Source organism: Numenius arquata, chromosome 2, assembly GCF_964106895.1.
Source record: "Numenius arquata chromosome 2, bNumArq3.hap1.1, whole genome shotgun sequence".
NCBI classification, from domain to species: Eukaryota; Metazoa; Chordata; class Aves; order Charadriiformes; family Scolopacidae; genus Numenius; species Numenius arquata.
In genome coordinates, this window is record NC_133577.1 from 70365569 (window position 1) to 70384640 (window position 19072).

Here is a 19072-nt window from a genome sequence, read left to right on the forward strand (position 1 = left end):
ACCTGAAGCATGCATCAGAAGTACTATCTGCGATCTTACCACATGGGCTCAATGTTCATCAGTAACAGGAACTTAAATAAGCTTTGCAGCAGCAGACTTATTATCAAAGCTCATTCTTACCACTGCATGCAGACTGCAAAACCAGTCGTTAAGACGCAAAAACCTCTACTTCATCAGGAACTGAGCATTCTGAACATTAGGCTCGCTACAGATGCCAAAGGGGCTGAACTTGCTGTGTGACACATCTTAATTAAACAGCTTCAGATGATAATTCATTCTGCTGCAGCACATTAAAATCATCACACTCTTGTTTGAAGGCAGAGGGAAACCACAGAAATCGACATTGTAGTCACTTGACTGCATATGCAGCTAATGGTGAAATTCTTAAAAATTATTAAACCATCTTTCAAGATGCAAACTGTCCAGGGGTTTCTGATATTAGCATTAGGCTTACTAAAATCTGCTTAGAAGAGGTTAAGGATGCCTAAATACAGTTTGTGACATGGATACTCTTGAGCAGAAGCACTGTCCAGTGTCTTTGCCTTTTTTAGACAGGAAAAAAAAAATTAATTTTGAAGACACTGTACTACAATCGTTTCAAGTTACTGTAGTACAAAGACATGTTTCTCTTTAATTAATAATTAATTCCCACATTTTAAAGACGAGAAAATTTCCCATGAAAGGCACTGAGTCTTCCACTCTGTAAGAGCAAAGGACGAAATTTTATGAACATATGAATATATAACATCCAGCAAATTGGACTAGAGCAAAACTATATGCAAGATATTGTGGAACATGCCAAGCATGCTTTCATGTGCATAATACAGTGGCATTAATGACAACAAGGTTTTGGTTCTTGGCCTCTGTAATATCAAGGAATACTTGGCAGAACTTTGTTGCTTAATAGTGACAGACCGCCAGTGAAATCCTCATTTCACTTTAATTTACATGCTAACTACATGTGACTGAAAAAAGCCATACAGACAGTAGTCAGAAGGCCAAAAACCTCCCCATGCCAAAACTGTCATTAAAATTATCAGAACACTCCTGTCATTCAAGAGACATACATACAATATATGCAGAATTATTGACTCCTGGAGGCCTTTTGTATGTTCCATCACTGTCAGTTGTGATTAACCTGTCCTTTTCTGCATCAATCGGACTACCATTTATCTGATGTCGTCGGCGCTGCTTGGGAGAACGTTTTGCACGAGAACTTAACAGGAAGAAAATAAAAAGCAGAGAGAGAGAAAAAAGAAACAAGACAAAGGTAATCACATTTCTTTTTGCAATTTTTCTTCTCATCCCACTTAAGCTTGAACTATGCCCATTCCCTCCAAGTCAAGCTTGCTCAGCCCTGTTTCTCTTCCTCTTCCCAGTTTTTCAAACCAGTCCCATTAGTCGGCCTTGAACACCTCTCCTCAAGTTTCTCCTAATAATGCTTTCATTGGCAGCTCTCCAAACTGTTCCCTTCCTCCCTCAAGCTCTCTCCACTGTCACCTCCCTTCTGCATTGATCTTTCTAAGTTGTCTGTGCTCCAGACAGAGCCCAGTGCGTCTCCAGACCTCCCAGACCAGTATCTGACACATTTGCAGTAGCAGAACATACCACAGTGCCAACAAGCCTTTGCGTTTGGCACATTGGGTTTAACCCTACCAAGCAACCCAGGTGAGGAACCCATGCAGCTGGGGAAAAGCTACTTTCTATCAGCGTGGAAACAGTCACAGGGTACCAGTGCTCCAGGAACAAAGTACCAGTATTCATAAGCTCTAAACAGAGCCCAGGGAAGACTTTCTCTGAATATATAAGGCCAGGAAGGCAGACCCGTGAGGCTGACAAATATGCCTCATTACCCAGAAGGAATATATAAAAAGTTATCTCGTTGATTTGTGAATTTGCCTTTAAAATTCAGAATCTTCAGGCTTTTTAAGATGTTCAAAGCTTTCCTTATTTTACACTTTTCTCCCCTTAATAAAAATATTATTTCTTGCAGTTCATATTTTCTGTGTATCTTTTTTTAGTGCTTATATTGCAATTTTGATCCCTCTACACCACACAAGAATTATTCAAACAAACAGCAGAGCAAATGCTAAATTGTTTTAAGACAGTTTTCATATATTTCGGTTTATTTATTGAGAATTCACCCCCGAGAACTTGTAAAAGAAAAATTTCAAAACAGAACACACTGGCATATACTGGAATAAATAAAAATGTTTAGAACAATCCAAATCTTTTCACATGCATGGGTCAAATTCAACTAGGGATCAAAATGATTTTAAGCTCTGAAAGTTCAGAAGTATGGGTTTGATGTACTTTGGATGCTGATTCTAACGGAAAAATTGTTCTTCCCATCTTTGAAATCCTTACCTCTTCCTGGGCTCTATGAAGACAGTAGGCACACTGCCTCCAGGATCCAAGATCTTGTCAATCTGCATCTGTGCCTTGCGATATATTCTGTGCTGTTCTTTGGAATCAACCACCACCACATCATCCACCACTGGAAATTCATAGTGCCCTTTGCGCTTGGCACGAAGACGAATCTTATTGCGGTGATGCTCAATCTCAGATTTATGCCTCAGGGCTGTTTGTATCTTAAAGAAGGAAGGGAACAAAAAAATCAACTGCATTTTTCATTTGTAGTTTTTGCAAGTGGAACTTTTTGCTGCTCTTCCGTAAAACTCTCCTCCTCACCTCTCTGCCTGCCCCTCCCTCCCTCTTCCCCTCGCTCCCTCAAATCTCTGAAGGATTAAAGTCACACCACAAAATTTGTAAATACACTTTCTCTCTTGGGTATTTTGCAGTATCACCATTGTCTCCCCAGGTAGATGTACTATTACACACAATATGATTGCCAGCACAGCAGGTGCAATTAGACAGAGGTGGTAGTTTGTTAACAAAAGGCAGAAGGAACACAAAAAACTCCTGCTGTCTGCCAGAAGTGACACTGCTCTGAAAAAATAAGACTAACCAGTACAGGCTGTATCTACCTTTGCTTGTCAAACAGAGATACATTTGATCAATAGCGTTGAAGTCTGTCACCTGTTCCCTTTAATGACCTTCATCATGTAAGAAGCAAGAACTGAAAGAGCTAATTGAGCTCATAACTCAGTGCCTCTGCTGAGCATGAGAGGACACCACAAGCTATGCAGAAATGTAGGGGCAATACAAGGGCTCAGCTCTATAGATGAACACGGCACTACCAGCTGTACATCTTCTTGCAGGCTGAGATTTCATACCACTCTCTCTCCTTTTTTTCAAATTCCCTGGAGTGCATCTCATCATCTGGGGAAAGCTGTTGTAACACCACACCTTTAAGTCCTGGCCCAACACTCACTGAAAACATTCTTATCAATGGAAAAGCCTTGGGCACCAGGAGCAGGTCGCAACAACTGCTCTGCCGGTGCTGGACTAGTTCTGGAATACATCTGCAGCAGCGAATTAAAAAACAAATAAAAATTTATTTTTATGTCTTCTATGATGAAAATCCCAAAAAAGCATAAAAGGGACACAATCCAGACTTACTCTTTATGTTTATAGTTTGAATTGTATGTCTTCTGCTTATGTGATCAAATTTCTGTTTTGCGGCCCCTCTTGCCTATGTTTACTAGATGTATCTATTTACCTCTCTTCCAGAAGGTACCAAGAAACACAGTATCTTAACCCAGTTAAGTTAAAGGTTTCATTAATCTTCCATTCTGAATGATGAGAAGAGGCCATCCCACACCCAGTACAAAACTAGGATGCAGGTACATGGTACTGTCAGGCAGTGCACGATGTGGTTTTACAGTGCATTACCTTCTCTCCTAACGCCCCAGGCATGCCCATATTCTGCTTACAGTAACATGAGCCTCAGAGAAAGCAGGAAATTTCTGTATGTTTACTGTCAGATAAACACATCAGAAGTTGGAAGCAATGAACGTGCTGTAAATTCACACCCTAGAATGTCTTGAGATAACCTGTTTGTATAACCCACACCCTGAGTTGCTGAAAAGTCAAAAAAATGATGTAGAATGAAAACCAAGGTGGGCCAGACATTCCAATTCTCACATGTTAATTAACATAACTCTTGTAAGTCCTGTCCTAGCAAAAAGATGGTAACATGAGGTATCCTGACCATCAAATTTGCTCCTCTCAGTGTTTAAGTTTTAGTTTAGGTACCTCTTAAAAACAGGTCAGATTATCTCTCTGGACGGAAACAGGATTATTCCTGTAACTTATCAAAATTCAACTCCTCAGGAACTAACACACAACTCCTGATAATAAGAAACTGGATGCTTTTCACTTCCCTCTTGGCCGGGCATACAGTCCTCCACAAACATTCAAAGCACTTTAAAAATACCTCTTTATTAATTTTGTTGGTCTCTGCTACTCGATCAGAAAGCACTGAGTTCTGAACTGGAGGTGCTGCCATTGGTTGCATAGCAATCAGCTGGATCTTGCTCGGGACACGTCTGCTGGCATCTGAGGAACGTGACATCCTATCCACGTGTTCGAAGATAGAAGCTGAGGAGTGCTGCTCGTTTCCACTGCCAGTCTGAGGAGGTCCTAAATCAGCAGAACAAATACAGAGTAAAGTAGTGCTGCTAGCATTATGTCAGTCAAATATTAAGCTCTATGGATGCTATCCTACAAGACTATGCCATGTTTTCCATCTGTGTTTAATTTGCTCTGTTAGGCTTTCCAGCTGATTCACATTTAGTGTACAACAAGTTTACCCAGTGGTTTGCAATTTATAAACATTTTTCTACTATATTTCCAGAAAGTGAGCTGTCATTCTTTATTTCTGTAAATCAAGCTCTTGGCAGTTGCAACCCCCCAAAATCTCAATCTACCGTACTCCATAAAAAGCTGTTCAAATACGTACTGCTAATGGTTCCTCTTATCAGTACTTAAGGAGATGCAAATTCCTCAAATGCAAGTTCAAAGAGAAATAAAGATGCCTCACTGCAAAGTGCAGTTCTTAAGTGATAGAAGGAGCGATATATGAACAAAAACCTCTTAGAAATACACACAAAATGCAAAGAGTTTTACAGACATTTTACTGATTAAAGCTTTTAAAGCACACTTTTCTTCTTTGTAACAAGATAAACAGTTCACACAGTAATAAGCAAGCTACGCAAATATTGCCATGTTGTAATTTGTTGAAGAGGTTAAATCAACTCAAATATGACCAGCAAAAGATGCTATGGAAACCAATACATGTGAAAGTTGTGACCCTGGTCCTGTCAACAGTTAATCACTTCAACAGAAATGGGTCATCTCCCTCAAAAGACATGAAATCTGTAGGATCACCCCAGTGGTTTGCAGCTAAGCACATATTTAAGTATTTTTTTGCTGGAGCTAGGCCTACAACAGGAACTGCTATGTGGCTTGCAAAAGCTATTGAAGACTTGCAAAATAATCTTTTGTCTTGTCCACATGGTAACACCACAAATTCTCAAACCGCTTTTCACCATGAAATATAAGCAATAAGAGATTAAGATTTGTGACTCTTCTTATGGAGGAACACAACAGAGTAGAGGGACACAGGTCCACATTCTTGCACAGACCTCTAATAATGGGCTGTGGTTCTCAGATTCAAATCAGGAGGAGAATCTGATTTAATTTTGATACAGGTTGATCAACCGGATCCAAATCCAACAGAAAAAAAGGAAAAGAAAACAGTCACTGCTCTGATCCATTTGCAACACATGCTGGTAACGAGGTATAGGGCTCAGAAAAGGAGTGAATGCTATCTTCTGTAGAAGACCACAGAAGATGACTTGCTCCTTTGCTTCTCTATTCTAGCACAAAAAGGGAGCAGGAGAGGGAAGGAATGGTGCATTTTACAGCACATTGCTTTCCAGCCCAAAAGTAATCTGGCCATAAGTTAAGCAAAATTCTTATTTTTCATATTTCTTAAACTTGATCAATGCATTGTCAAATATATAAATTTATAAATGGTATGCATCACTTGTAAATGTGACTTTCCTACATAAAGTGTAATTTAAAAGGAGGTAAGCAGTTCCACTGAAGATCTCCGTGTCCCAAATGTTTTGCAAGACAGAAAACCTATTTATCTCTTCTGTAAATATTTATATGATCTTTACCATTTGTCATCTTCAGAGCTTCTTCATGCATTTCTTAGAAACATGCAAACGCTACCTCTCAGAGAGAGGCACAAGATATATCTAAGTAGTTAGTATGAAACTTTCAGAGCAATCCTGTAGCACAATGGAAATCTGAACTTCTCTATTGATCTTTCCCATTCTCCCCATACCCCAGTCATTTTTTCCAACCTTTCCAGTCTAACACAATTTCTCAAAGCTCACTGACCTCCAACATAAAATTTTAAGGTTATTTTCACGTTACATGGTTAGCAATGACTTCCGAGCATTCACTCCAAACCTTTATAATTTCATCCATAACCTTTCCTTTTGCACACATAAACAAGTGCTTGGCAGAGGCCTCTCAGCTGAAACGGTTCTTAAAATCATTCTGTAAACCTGTCCAAAAGTTCCACTGTCCACTCTACAGTAACATCATACGTTACTCTCTTTTGCAGAAAAGATGCACACATACAAAAAAAACCACCCCTAAGCTGCAACTTATCTTTAAATCCTCCTTGTGTGCATACACTGAATGTGTCTATGAATACAAACCAAGATGAAAGTATAGTAAAGAAGGTAAGAAAGCCAGGAACTGCACAGTGCTCAACACATACAGCAAAAGGAAAAACGATTTCTAACTCAACACATGAATCAGCTTCTTTAGAAGTTTTGACAGACTGAATAAGAATAGTTTATCATTTCAGAGTTCTTATATTACACTATTGTCCATGGCTGGAAAATCTTCCTTATAAAGCTATCAGATGGCACTATATGAATGAAATTTTGATCTCAGACTAGACAGCTGCGGCTGAAAAATAATGGCGAGGAATTAATACTGAAATACTGGACAGAACACATTTAAATAACCAGTCCCTATAGGTCACATGTCAGGATCAACGTTCATCACTGTCCCCTGGGTTGAAACTACTAATTGAACTGAAATGTCAGGAAAATGAATTGCTTTGCAGGAAGCTATGATTTAATATGAAAACCAATACAGTTGGAGACAGAGGAAGGCTATTGCTTCCCACAACTTCTTGAAAACAAGAGACACAGCCACCAATATGCATGAAGCCTAACCCAAAATCAAGTAAAGTCTTCCACTGATCCACTGGTATTGGAATCATGCCAGAGTATGTAGTTTTGGATAAATTTCACAGTTTCTTTGTATTCCAGCTGATTATGTTCCCAGGATGGAGCTGATGACTCTCATTAGTTACTTGTACAAACACAACAATGGAAAACATCATAGCCATCCTGATATCCATCCTTCTCCACTATTACAAGATGGAAACTGCTATCAGAGGACACAGTCCTTGATTTATCACTACATATGGTATGCATCAAAGACAGTGTCAGCTTTCTCCTGTCCCATTTTTGCTGTCTCAGTCCTGACCAGAAAACCACTAGTTCATGAGAAAATATTTGTGCTTCTTTGCAGGTAGCCTGCAAAGTCCTGGGCTTCTAGTAAAGACACTAACAATATCTGTAACTTCTTTATACAAAGCTTGTTGTCCTTGTTTCAGGACCAACAGCTGCCTCAGTTTTGCTTCTTTCACAGTAATGTTTTCCTCAATAATTTGAAAAAAAATTGGGAGGAAATTAGAAAAATGTGCCTAAATTGGATGACTATAATTTGTGTTACTGTGAATTTTTTATACTTCAATAGCTCAAAAGCAATTTCGGTTTTTTAGACTCAGAAGACAAATCCTTCCATCCTTAAGATATAATTTCAGCTGCCCCAGCATCTTTATTCACATTTGTACTCAACTACCAGCTCTGGTTACTTACCCACTCTGTTTGCTCCTGACAACATAAAGGAAAAAGAAGAGACAACACAGTAATTATTATAACTAATTCAGCTGGAATAGCAACTGGAAAAAACACAGCACTAAGATGATTGCATTTACTTTTGAATGAAATGCATGAACTTGGATCAAACTGCCAAGCCTCAGCTGCACAAAAAGGGAGCCGAATCTGCCATTTAAGACAGAGAGCTCTCTGCAGACAGCACCTCCAATTCTGAATGCTAAAAATAGCCCCTATGGTTACCAAACTAGAGGGCACCAAATGGGGAAAAAGTAGTATATTTGATCCAATAAGGGCATGATAGGTAAAAAGGACACATCTTACACTATATCCTTTGCTGCCTTTGCCAGATAATTCAGATGCAGCAATACTTAATGCTTCTACACCAAAAGGGCACGTTAAACTTTATGTAAGGGTTTTAAGCCAGATGGAAAACGAAGAGACAAAAATAGAGTCCCCAGGGAATAAGAAGTGGGAGAGCAGTAAATCAGGGCAACAGAATTGAAGTCAAATAGTTTGGAGCAACTCATAACCATCCTGAGACGAGTTCTGTCATAGCCTAATTGCTTTCCTATACATGTACCTGGGCATGAGTTTTGGTCCTTAGAACAAACCTAAGGAACTAAAAACATATATATATATATATATATATATATATATATATATATAAAAATAGCATCAATGCAGTATCTTCTTTTTGTAAATTGTGTAAAGTACACACAGCATACACTGCCTGCTGAATTATCTGGAAGTATAACTTTCTAGTCACATTAGCAGATCCTGTGCTTTCTTTTCTTACATGTTCGTTACAGAGGAAAGCCTGCTCCATCACCCTCGGTCTTCCAGGAGTAGTCCACATTATGAAAGTTTAAGAATTATACACTATTTTAACTTGCTGTTTAGCCACCCAAGAGCTAGCAGTTTATTGTAAACTATCTTACATACTCTTCAATCTTATTTCTTCAATATAAGCAAAATCTGGAGACTATCCGCTATAACCTGAATTTCACTGGCACTGCATTCCTCAGTAGTCATCTTCATCTCGGCTGGTATTTCATAGAGTACTTAGAGAAACATTCAATATACTGAAGAAACTGCTCACAATGTGGTCAATATTTTCTTCTCAGTTTCTGCTGCCACCAAGGCCACGTGTATTAAGAACAGATGGGGATACCACAAGCTCCTTTACCACATGTTCAGTATCACATTTTCTCTAGGAAGATTATTGTGATTTAAAGCAAAGACCTGGTAACTAAATCCTCAAGCAAGGAGCAAGGCATCTGAATGCAAGACTCTCAGAAAAAAACTCTTAGTGTTTGCGTAGTCACAGTTATTCACACACTTTTAAACAGGAAAAGAATTTAAAAGAATGTTTTAATTAAAAAATTTAAGTGGGTTTGCAGCGCTTTATCAATTTTTCAATGAGGAAAGAAATATATCTTAGGCTACCTCCAAGACAAATTGTGGCACCTTAACTGGAAGATGGTTCTTTAAAAAAAATAAATCACTGTTACTAACATTTTAGCACTGGATTTTCATCTTCCTATAGCACAATCATGAAGGCTCTTTGGTCTCTTTTTCTTAATCTCACTTTTTTGAAGTTACAGTTAGAGACATATACCCATGCTGTATCAAGTCCTGCTGTGACCTCTGCTGCCCATGTAACTGTCTGCAAGATTGCTACCACGAGAACCACAATTAGGCCTAAATGGAAAGAGGTTTGCCAGCGGTGTGTGGGAGAGAAAAGGAGAGAAGATTCATTCCTGCCAAGCCATTAGTTTCAAAAGCTTACTGGAATGAAAGGAATGTGTAGATCTAAGTTTCAGCAGAAGAAACTAAGCTCAAAAAAGAGAGAAAGGAAATTTTCTGTGACACAAACCAGAAAAATTAACAGCCAAAGATGACTTTAGGCAAGTTACAAGACTAGAGTAATTCTTCGACCTCAGTAAAGCACTGCTAGTGAACACAAGAAAAGTAACAAACCCTTCTTCACTGCTCTGCGTGGTTTGCCCTCATTCGCAACAGTTGATGGTCTTGCAGTTTCTTCTCCCGTCTCTCTCCCGCTGGATTGTTCACTTGCTGTGGATTCAGCATCTGATGGTGAAACTCTGCCACAAACGTTAAGAAACAAACAAACCAACATATAACGTAAGTTTGCAAAGGGGCACAGTTCTCACATGCAAAGAATCCCGTGCTAAAGTATCTTGTGGAGACTGCCAATATTTCCCTCTGTTTATACGTATTTCATAGTTAGATATTCATTGCCACGATGTTGTTGCATGTGAAAACTGACTGCAACAGGATTCACATGTGACAAGATTATTAACTAGTCTTTCCTTTAAAACACACTTCAAGAAAAAACTCTGCATTCATAAGCAGCAGTTTACTCTTCAGACACAAAAGAATTATATTAGAAATAAGAAAGCCATACAGGTAATTAGTCTAATATTCAGATTTTAGAATTCAGAATATTCAACACTACAGGTCCCCGTGAATATTTTCCTGACTAGTTAAATGCAGGGCCATTCAGAAACGCGACTTTTATGTACTTATCCTATTCAGTCATGAGATTCTTAAAAACATTTGTTACCTACAAATTACAATTTCAGTGTTCATAATTTTAGCGGGGGATTACAGAAAAATATAAAGAAATACTATGATTTTCCCCAACAGTAAAATTAAAATCATAAATAATAAAATATAAATATATATAAAAATATAAAACAAATGTAAAATTATTCCATAGTATAAAAATAGCAAAAATATAGGGCATACATCACTGCCCAGGTGACACAAAAGCCTGTCTTTTCACATAGGATTAGCCTTTATGATAGTGTCTCTAGTGACCATTTTGTCTTGTGAACATTCATATTCTATTCCTACAGGGAGTCAATCACTGAAAGAGTGCACTTGCCTGTGCATTAACCTTGTTAAGTGCAAGATTTGCTTAGGCTAGGTGGATATCTGAACTAGTTACTGAGGCTCTGGGCTAAATATCAACCTGCCTAGAGCCCACAGACTAAGATAACTACACCCAGCCAGACAAATTCATTGAAAGTTAAACCTAATCCTTGCGGCAGGCGATGCTCTGAATTCAACCCCCCTTTTTCTTCTCCCTGAACAATGCCTGATAATTGCACTCTGTCTTTCATTTTTTCTGTAGGACCATATTACTAATAAATGACATCCCAATAATAATAAAAAAAATAGCAGGGGAAAAAAAGGAGAAATGGTTCTCAATGAGCTTACAGATCTGACCGTTGCATCTTTTCCTCTTTTCTAAGGTGGAGAGGGTGGGCAGAGCCATCATCTCCATCACCTTTGTCTTGGTTCAGCAGAGTGTAAGGCTGACGTTCTGTTTCCAGATCTGCCACTGACTTTCTGTTTCACCTCACTGTGCTTTGTTTTCCTTTATACTTTTTCCTCAGTCTATCTAAATTATCATTAAGTAAATTATAGGAACATAAATAGTGCTGAGTCAACATCAGTCTTTCTTTATAAGCGCTGAGGAACATGCAGTTGTATCCTCTCAAGCCAAAATAAGAGGCCCAAGTATCAGCTGGAGCCTAGAGATGCTGTGCTTTCAGAACCTGGCTGTTTTTCTTGTTTGTTGTTTTTTACAGATACAGAACGTGTACTCACATCACCACTACATTTCCTGGCACACAACATACAGTCCTGAATTGCATTGTGATGAACAGAGTTCTGTATTTCCTCACAAAACAGAAAACAGCTAAAACCAACATAACACACTATGCTATCATTTCACATTTCAACTTCTGCCTCAGGGAATAAATGTTTTAAATCTCAAGCTGACATGGGCATGTCAGCATATAAGGGAAATGATGGTAATATCTCCATAGTTAAGCCTAAAGGGAGATTTGCTCTTAAGGGAGGATGAGAGAGAGGAGGGAATTTCTCTTTTGAAAACATTTTGAAGTGTTTGAATTTGGATGCTATTTAAAAAAAAAGAAGTATCTTTGTTCCAAATTCAATCAATGATTCATCATCGTCTTCAGGTGAAGCATTAAAATGTTGGCTTCAGAAAATTCTTCCTGTTTTATTTTCTGAATTATTCTAGATGAAATACAGTAACAGTCTCAATTTAAAATTTCTTTCCTATACATATGTACATGTGAATATAGATACCTTCCCCTAAGTACTATCTCTCTCTTAGGCCACTTTTGAACTTTGAACACTTGAAAGGAACACAGAAACACTTGTCCTTCTGATTTATATTAATTTGTTTTAATTTATTTAAGCTACATCAAAATGAGTTAGCTAATTTTTCTTCCACTATTTTCCAGTTTTGCCCACCTTCCACTGTACCACTGGTAGTCTACTACTTGCAAGGCCTGTAGGGAGTTAGGAAGACAGGGTCACCATATGGGAAGGTGGAACCTGAGCTATACAAAGCCCACATGGGGAAGATGAAGCAGGGACCTTAGGACAACTGAGGCTTTAGAGGATGCATATAAAGTTGAGCAGAGCAGCAAGCTGTGTCACAGAGACCTGCAGCTCAGGAAGAACCACCGCTAGTTTCCTTCAAGCTCATTCAAACCTGCCATTAGTTGTTGGGTTTTTTTAACTCCCATCATGTAAAAGCACACTCCTCTCCTCAGGGCTCCATTTTTATTCCCACCTATTACCTTCCCTTCATACTTACCCTCCCCCGCTCCAACTTTTTTTTTAACACACAGATCCTTTTTTACTGCACAGGTCTGTTACAGCGCCTATACTACAAATATAATACTTTCAGGCAAGAGGCATTCACATCATTTGATTACGGGAAAAGGTTAGGAGATTACTGCTGAAGGCTGGCAGACACTTTTCCACTGGCACAGCTGTAAATTATCACTCCTTTTCCTGAACAAAGCTGGTTTTCTATGAGAGCAAACAGATAACCACAAATAAAAACACTCATGCATCTTCCCTGAATTTTGGATATACTGCTTACCGCTGGAAATTCTAACTTACCATATATGTATTCATCACTATTAATATTATTGAAACACACTGCTATTGGTCAATGGTTTTCATTTGTTTTAACCACCTGTTGCCTTAGAAGCTAGAGAGCACTACAGAGAGAATGCATCAGAAAACATAAACTTGGTGTTTCCACTAAACATGCAATGACTTGACTCCAGCCACCCTAGTAGTGTCTTAAATACCCCTCTTAACTGGGCATATTGCCTTTAAGAGAAAAACAGACACTAAATTCTCACAATCTTGTAATAATAAGTAGCGAGGTGTAACTGATGGCCCACTAGAAAACACAAGTCCCAGAGCTCTGGAACAGTTCTTTCCACTGAAATTGCCCTAAAAATACAGTCATCAACAGCCATTAATACACTATCATGTACTGCAATTTGGTTTTCCTCTGTGAACTGACCTCCCTCTGTGTCGAACAGTCTTTGAAGGCTTTGAGGAAGTCTTGGATTTGGGGCTGGGCACATCTCCATTTTCAGATGGGGTAGTATCCTTAATGGGTCCTGGTAAGGGAGCTGGCTCATGGATAATGAGGACATCATCTTTATTGTGCTGGCCCAGATGCTGCTTAGCAAAATCAAAGCCTTTCACACTGGGGGCTTGTAGCTGTGAGAGAAGAACAAAGACAAAAAACAGGAACCATGAGTGACAATGCTTACAAAAGCTTTGGTTAAGATCTGCTAACAATGGCCACTAGAAGGATGGTCAGGATATGGTAGTCTCAGGAATGAACAGGAGAGCTGCAGGGTGAAGAAAAATAAAACCCTCATGACTCTATCATCTTACTTGAGTGTATGATACACAGTTTAGAACTCCAAATCAGCAAATCCAGTCAAAAAAAAATAGCCTTCTGTTGCTGCTACATCTTTTTCCAGCTATTTCTTCACATTTAATCATTATGTGAGGAGCTTTGTGTTTACTTGTGGGTGCAAGGCCATAGACACCAGTGTACTGACTGAAATGGCTACCACTGCCAGGTCATCTTTCCATTTCTTTCAGTCAAAATGAGGGAAGAGAATTTAAATAATATAAATAATGTCACTGCTGGTCTTCCTAATTTTGAGCTCCCCAAATCTGTAGGAGTCTAGGAGTGCTTGTACAAACATCTAGTTCATCTGATGAAAGATAAACATTCCGCAGATCTGAGTTATACGGCAGCCTGGCAATGACTTTTCAGCCAGCATGGATGCCTCCAGAAAAGAACTGAAAATCCAGCTGTTGCGGAATTCCATACTGAATAGACAGAAAAATATATAAAAGACTTTGGAGTTTAGAGAAATTACATGCTTATCCTAGAGATCTTATTAAGGGATTATGGATTCAATTGGCGTTTTGCTTGAGAAAGAAACAGAACTGGGCCTTTCATTTTCATAACTCTATTTATTAAAAAAGCTAATCTCACCTTGTCAATGACTTGATTCAGACTTAATTTAATCAAGTCTCCAAGTTTCAAGATTTCCTGCTGGTTCTTTTGGGCTTTGGTGTAATTAGGAATTTTGAAGAACTTAAGTTTTTTTTTCAAGTCTCGCTCAACTTTATGTAGTTTGGAAGTTGAAAGAAGAAAGGTTGACAACTCCAGTTTTCAAAGCCCATGCACACATACCCACTGCACAGCACACGTACAAAACCCTCTGTGTGTTCCTAGAGCTGATTTCCCACAAAGTGAAGCATGTGTTGGAGTCCGTCTACGGGTGCGTCAGGTTCCAGATGTTTAAATGAACCCCCTTTCATAAAAGCTTGGCATGCCAGCATAGTTAACTACAAACAGACTCGTCTGATATCATGCCAAAGATAAGCTTGCCTAAGGAATATTCTGAAACAATCTCTTCAAAATATTTTCTCAGTAAGCAAACATTTTCCAAATGGTTCTTAGAAAGGATGGTTTAGCACAGCAAACTGCCTGTATAGACCAGTAGATGGCAATAAAAGCTTTCCTGTAAAATTCAACAACTATCTGAATGGTTGAGGTTTTGGAGTTCATTTCTCACAAAATGAGTAAGCTTATTATTTGAACAAATCTGGATGTCTTCCACTATACCCCATTTTTCTTAGGCTTTACAACAGTCCCTTCAATTCAGCATTACGGGTGATTCATTTATTGAATTTCTGTAAATGACTGCAACCACTGATTCAAAAAGGCACTATTGAGCTAGATCAGGTGAAGGTGTAACTGTTTCTCCGTTTTTTGAGTCATAGACACTTAGTGAACCCTTCCTGAAACTTCCCCCTCTTCAGAATTGAAACGTTGTCCTCGGAATCTTGCTCACTTAAAAAAACACCCCCAACCTCCTTTTCTTTTTTCCTTTCTTTTTCCAAAATACTTCTGAGGAGGAACTTTTCACTTCCGCTGACAGAATTACCATGCCAGCTAGCAGCACTTTGATTATTGAAACTTCTCTTAGTTACCCCACCTCCACCTCTGATCCGTTTGACATTACGTCTATTCCCTTTGAAGATATTCTGGTGTGCGACACTCTTCCTTTGAACCTCTTCAGTGGTTTCCCTCCTTCTTCTAACCCTTTCATACTCCACCCTCATGCCTATACAGCCCTGCTGCTGATCCCTGATGATCACTTTCTTTATTTCACTACATTTCCCTCCCTTGCCTCCAGCCCCCTTTGCTACAAAGATGATGAGAGTCTTCCCCATGTGCTGGGTACAACTATTTAACAAAAAAATTTGGTGGTGCTCTACCCTTTCCTAAGCACCCTTGACTTGACCTGCAAAGTTACTATTAATTTTTGAATAGTATGATGGGTGGGGTGTGCAAGGACAACTAGAGACACAAAGACTAATAATACTGGAATTACTACTATGGTTTTATTAAGATTGGTGCATTTCAACATACCTTCGAGTTAACTGTAGCATATTTGGCTTATAAATCCTCTGGGTAGTAAAGCAACATGCAAAAATATATTTTTTTATTTTTTTCACTTTGAATAGTCTTATTCCTAGCTGCAGTCTAACATAACCTTTAGTCTAAGCACAGTTACGGAAACAGATATATTTATGTGTACATGTACATACACCACAGCATATGTATGCACAAATGTTTATCTACAGACAGATCACACAGAAGCTGAATTAAGAGACTGTTAGGATTGCAAAGACAAGCACTCACACTATAAGAAATGGCACAGTTAAGATTGTCTGAACGATCACAACTGGATCCTCTCATGCACAGGTGTTGCAATAGAGTCTTGAGCTACAAAATCATAAATTCATTTCTTCCATAGGAACCCTCTTGCTGTCTTCTCACCCTGCTGGATCCTTGGCACAGGCTGGGCATTCTGCTATTAGTCAAAGTTAGGCAGAATGTAAGAGTGTTATTTTATCTCATTTCATGCAGAAGTTGGCAAACACGTAGTAAAAGGAGGGGGTTTAAGAAGAAAAAGGATGTATTCTTCTATGCACATCTGCAGCTAGGGTGGCTGAGATTTTGCCAATGTATTTCATGGATGCTTGCTGGTGACAGAGGACTGGCAAGCCTCAGGTATCACCATCCCAGGCCTCAAGAAGCGCTCACTCTGGGCACCACAGAACCTGTGCTCTATTTTCCTACAGTTGCAGCCAGGTAAACTCCTTATCTAGTCTTACTCTTTCTTGCCAGGCAGAATCAGTCTCTCCATCCCACCCTCTCGCCCCTTTCTCCTTCTGCCAGCCAGCTGCCAGTTCCAGTTTACGCTACCCAAGAGCCTGAGGCTCGCTGTTCCTCATTCCTTTTAACTGGCCTCAAAACAACCTCCACATACAGAAACAGAGAAAAAACCCTCTCAACTTTTAAGGTACAGCTCTACAGAGCTTATATGTGCTGAGTAGGTGTAGCCCTATGAGAATTTAACTGGTAAACCTCTAACAAGTCTCTGACAATCACACACAAACATTTCATTCTTACCATCAGGGTGGTGAAACACTGGAGCAGGTTGCCCAGAGAGGTGGTAGATGCCCCTACCATTGAGTCACTGAGACTCAGTGGAATGAACAAACAGCGTTGTTCCAGATTGAAGAGGTTTCCCACATTTTCTTATAAATTTCTGCATGCCACCTGCCATATTCTTTTCTTTGCATCGTTATATAAAGTAACAGACTGGATGACCTCTGCTCATCTTAGGACAGGTAGTCAGAATACCACGTGTGGATCAGTCACCTACTGCTCATAAATTAACCACCACCAAGGAAAGAATACAATCTCTTTTTAAGAGCACATTTGCGCTGATACCACTCCCTGTTCAGGTGCTGAAACTGAGCCTCTCTTTACAGCTTCAAGTGCCTCCACCTAAGACTGCATAAACCCAGCATTAGCAAAGATTTCTTGTTTTAAATGCAGATTGTTAGAGAAGGTTTTCACTTGTTTTATCTTTATATTGTGAAAGGTAAAAGGTAAACTACTGTGAAGCTTACCACCAAAATGAATGCATCTAAACGAACACATTTGTAAGGCATTATATTACTATACAAATGCAGAACCTGATGAAATTGAAGGGAAAGATGATTTCAAACTGGTGAGTCAAGACAGTACTTTAATTCTTTTGTTACATACTGAATGAAAAACAAGTATTGGAAGCTCAATTCTTAGAAAAATCAAATCATTTCTGCAGAAGCCTACAAACAAAGTCTGTCCATCTCAGTCAAGACTTACTCCATGAAAGCAGATAATAATTTCAATACTGTTCAAGTCACAGAAGTATAACATGGTTGCCAATACATTGTTTTGCTAGATGCAGAGACACACCAGGAATGTCAACAATCTGTCTTCTTGAGAAAGCGAATACTGCACACACAGGTCAGTGAATAATTTCAGCAGAAAGCAGGAAAGAAGAAATACGCTTACTCAGTATTCTTCCTGTAGTTCCTACAAGCAGCATTTGAATTTGGACATAATATGAAAACTAATGCATTAAGGCAATTTTGTATTGATTTTGTACCAGTCTTGCCTTGTTCTCTGTAGCAACACACACACTGAACAGTGGCAGTTAAAACACGTTTCTAAGGGAAAAAAAAAAGGAGCTAAGCATATTTTCAAAATACTACTTTAGTGCTGGTACATAATCTATGAATAGGACAGGAATCTCTGCAAAGAAGTCCTGCTGACTTATGACCTTACTAGTGTGGTAGCACGTGGAATGCTACAAAAATGACAGGATAAAGAAACTTTACAGAAAAAAACCCAACAAATGTTCTCAAGTCTACTAGTTTAAATGCAGCAAGGCAATGAGAATCAGTGTTTTTAAAATTAATGCGTGTTAAAGACTCCTGCTTCAGCAGGGGAGTTGGACTAGATGATCTTTATGGTCCCTTCCAACTCTAAAAATTCAGTGAAAAATTCAGTGAAAGATGTAAGTCAGTCTGATTTAGGAAGGCTTAAAGCTATTAAAGTTCGCAAACTGCCTTCCACAATCTGAGAGTCACCCCATCAAGTTCTTCTCCGTATTCCCAGGGTCCCATAGCATAAGGTAGTGTGAATTCACTGCATTACTCTCATGATGCACCAGTAAGGACAATTATTTGCAGCTGCTAGCGTGCTTGCTAGAGTCTTCTTAATTTTAGCTCATTTTTTTCACCAGTCTTCATCTTCCCACAAGGATTATTCATCCATGTTATTTGCAGTGACTGTTCCATGAGATATTCAAAACATCTACCAACCTACCAATAAATAAGAACTTGGGAGTACTGAAGCATGTTCACCTTTCTCAGTTTCATTTTACTATTCAGTTCCCTTCAACACAACATCGTTTCGGATCATAGCCAGGGACTGCTTGTAAAGTATGCTTACAAATTATACATGCGATTCAATAACAATTATGCATACCTGAGTTAAGATACAAGAAACCTTTGTTGATGAAAAAAAACATGTTAGAAGATCACATAGAAGCAGAGTTCCATCTTCATAGCCTCCCTCAAAATACTGAAAAAAGACCCAATTGTATTCCTGAAAGTCTTTTTGTGCCATTAACACAAGTTTCCTATGAAATGGGATACGACACAATCAATTATGCCATAAGCACAAACTCTTTCCTGGTCTACTTCAAAAACAATACTAAGCACCATTGAGAAATGGGCAGAGGGATCCTCCTCTGATGCTAGTTTTGAAAATGTTTTTAAGTACCAAAACAAAAAAAGTCGCTAGTTCGACTTAAACACCTTCACTTGATAACCATGTATTTATGTGAAAAGAAGTATGTGTG

At 38.9% G+C, this 19072-nt stretch overlaps 1 protein-coding gene across 1 annotated transcript in view; it reads right to left on the reverse strand.

Annotated features, from left to right (window-relative positions):
* The window catches only part of KIAA1549 (KIAA1549 ortholog), a 148326-nt gene that overhangs the window by 14032 nt on the left and 115222 nt on the right, over window positions 1-19072 (reverse strand). Inside the window, exons 11-15 of the mRNA XM_074168721.1 lie at window positions 13291-13493; window positions 9882-10006; window positions 4340-4545; window positions 2368-2591; window positions 1072-1216 (exon numbers count right to left, since the gene is read on the reverse strand). Of these exons, the coding sequence (XP_074024822.1) occupies window positions 1072-1216; window positions 2368-2591; window positions 4340-4545; window positions 9882-10006; window positions 13291-13493 (903 nt within the window). The remainder of the gene's footprint in view (window positions 1-1071; window positions 1217-2367; window positions 2592-4339; window positions 4546-9881; window positions 10007-13290; window positions 13494-19072) is intronic.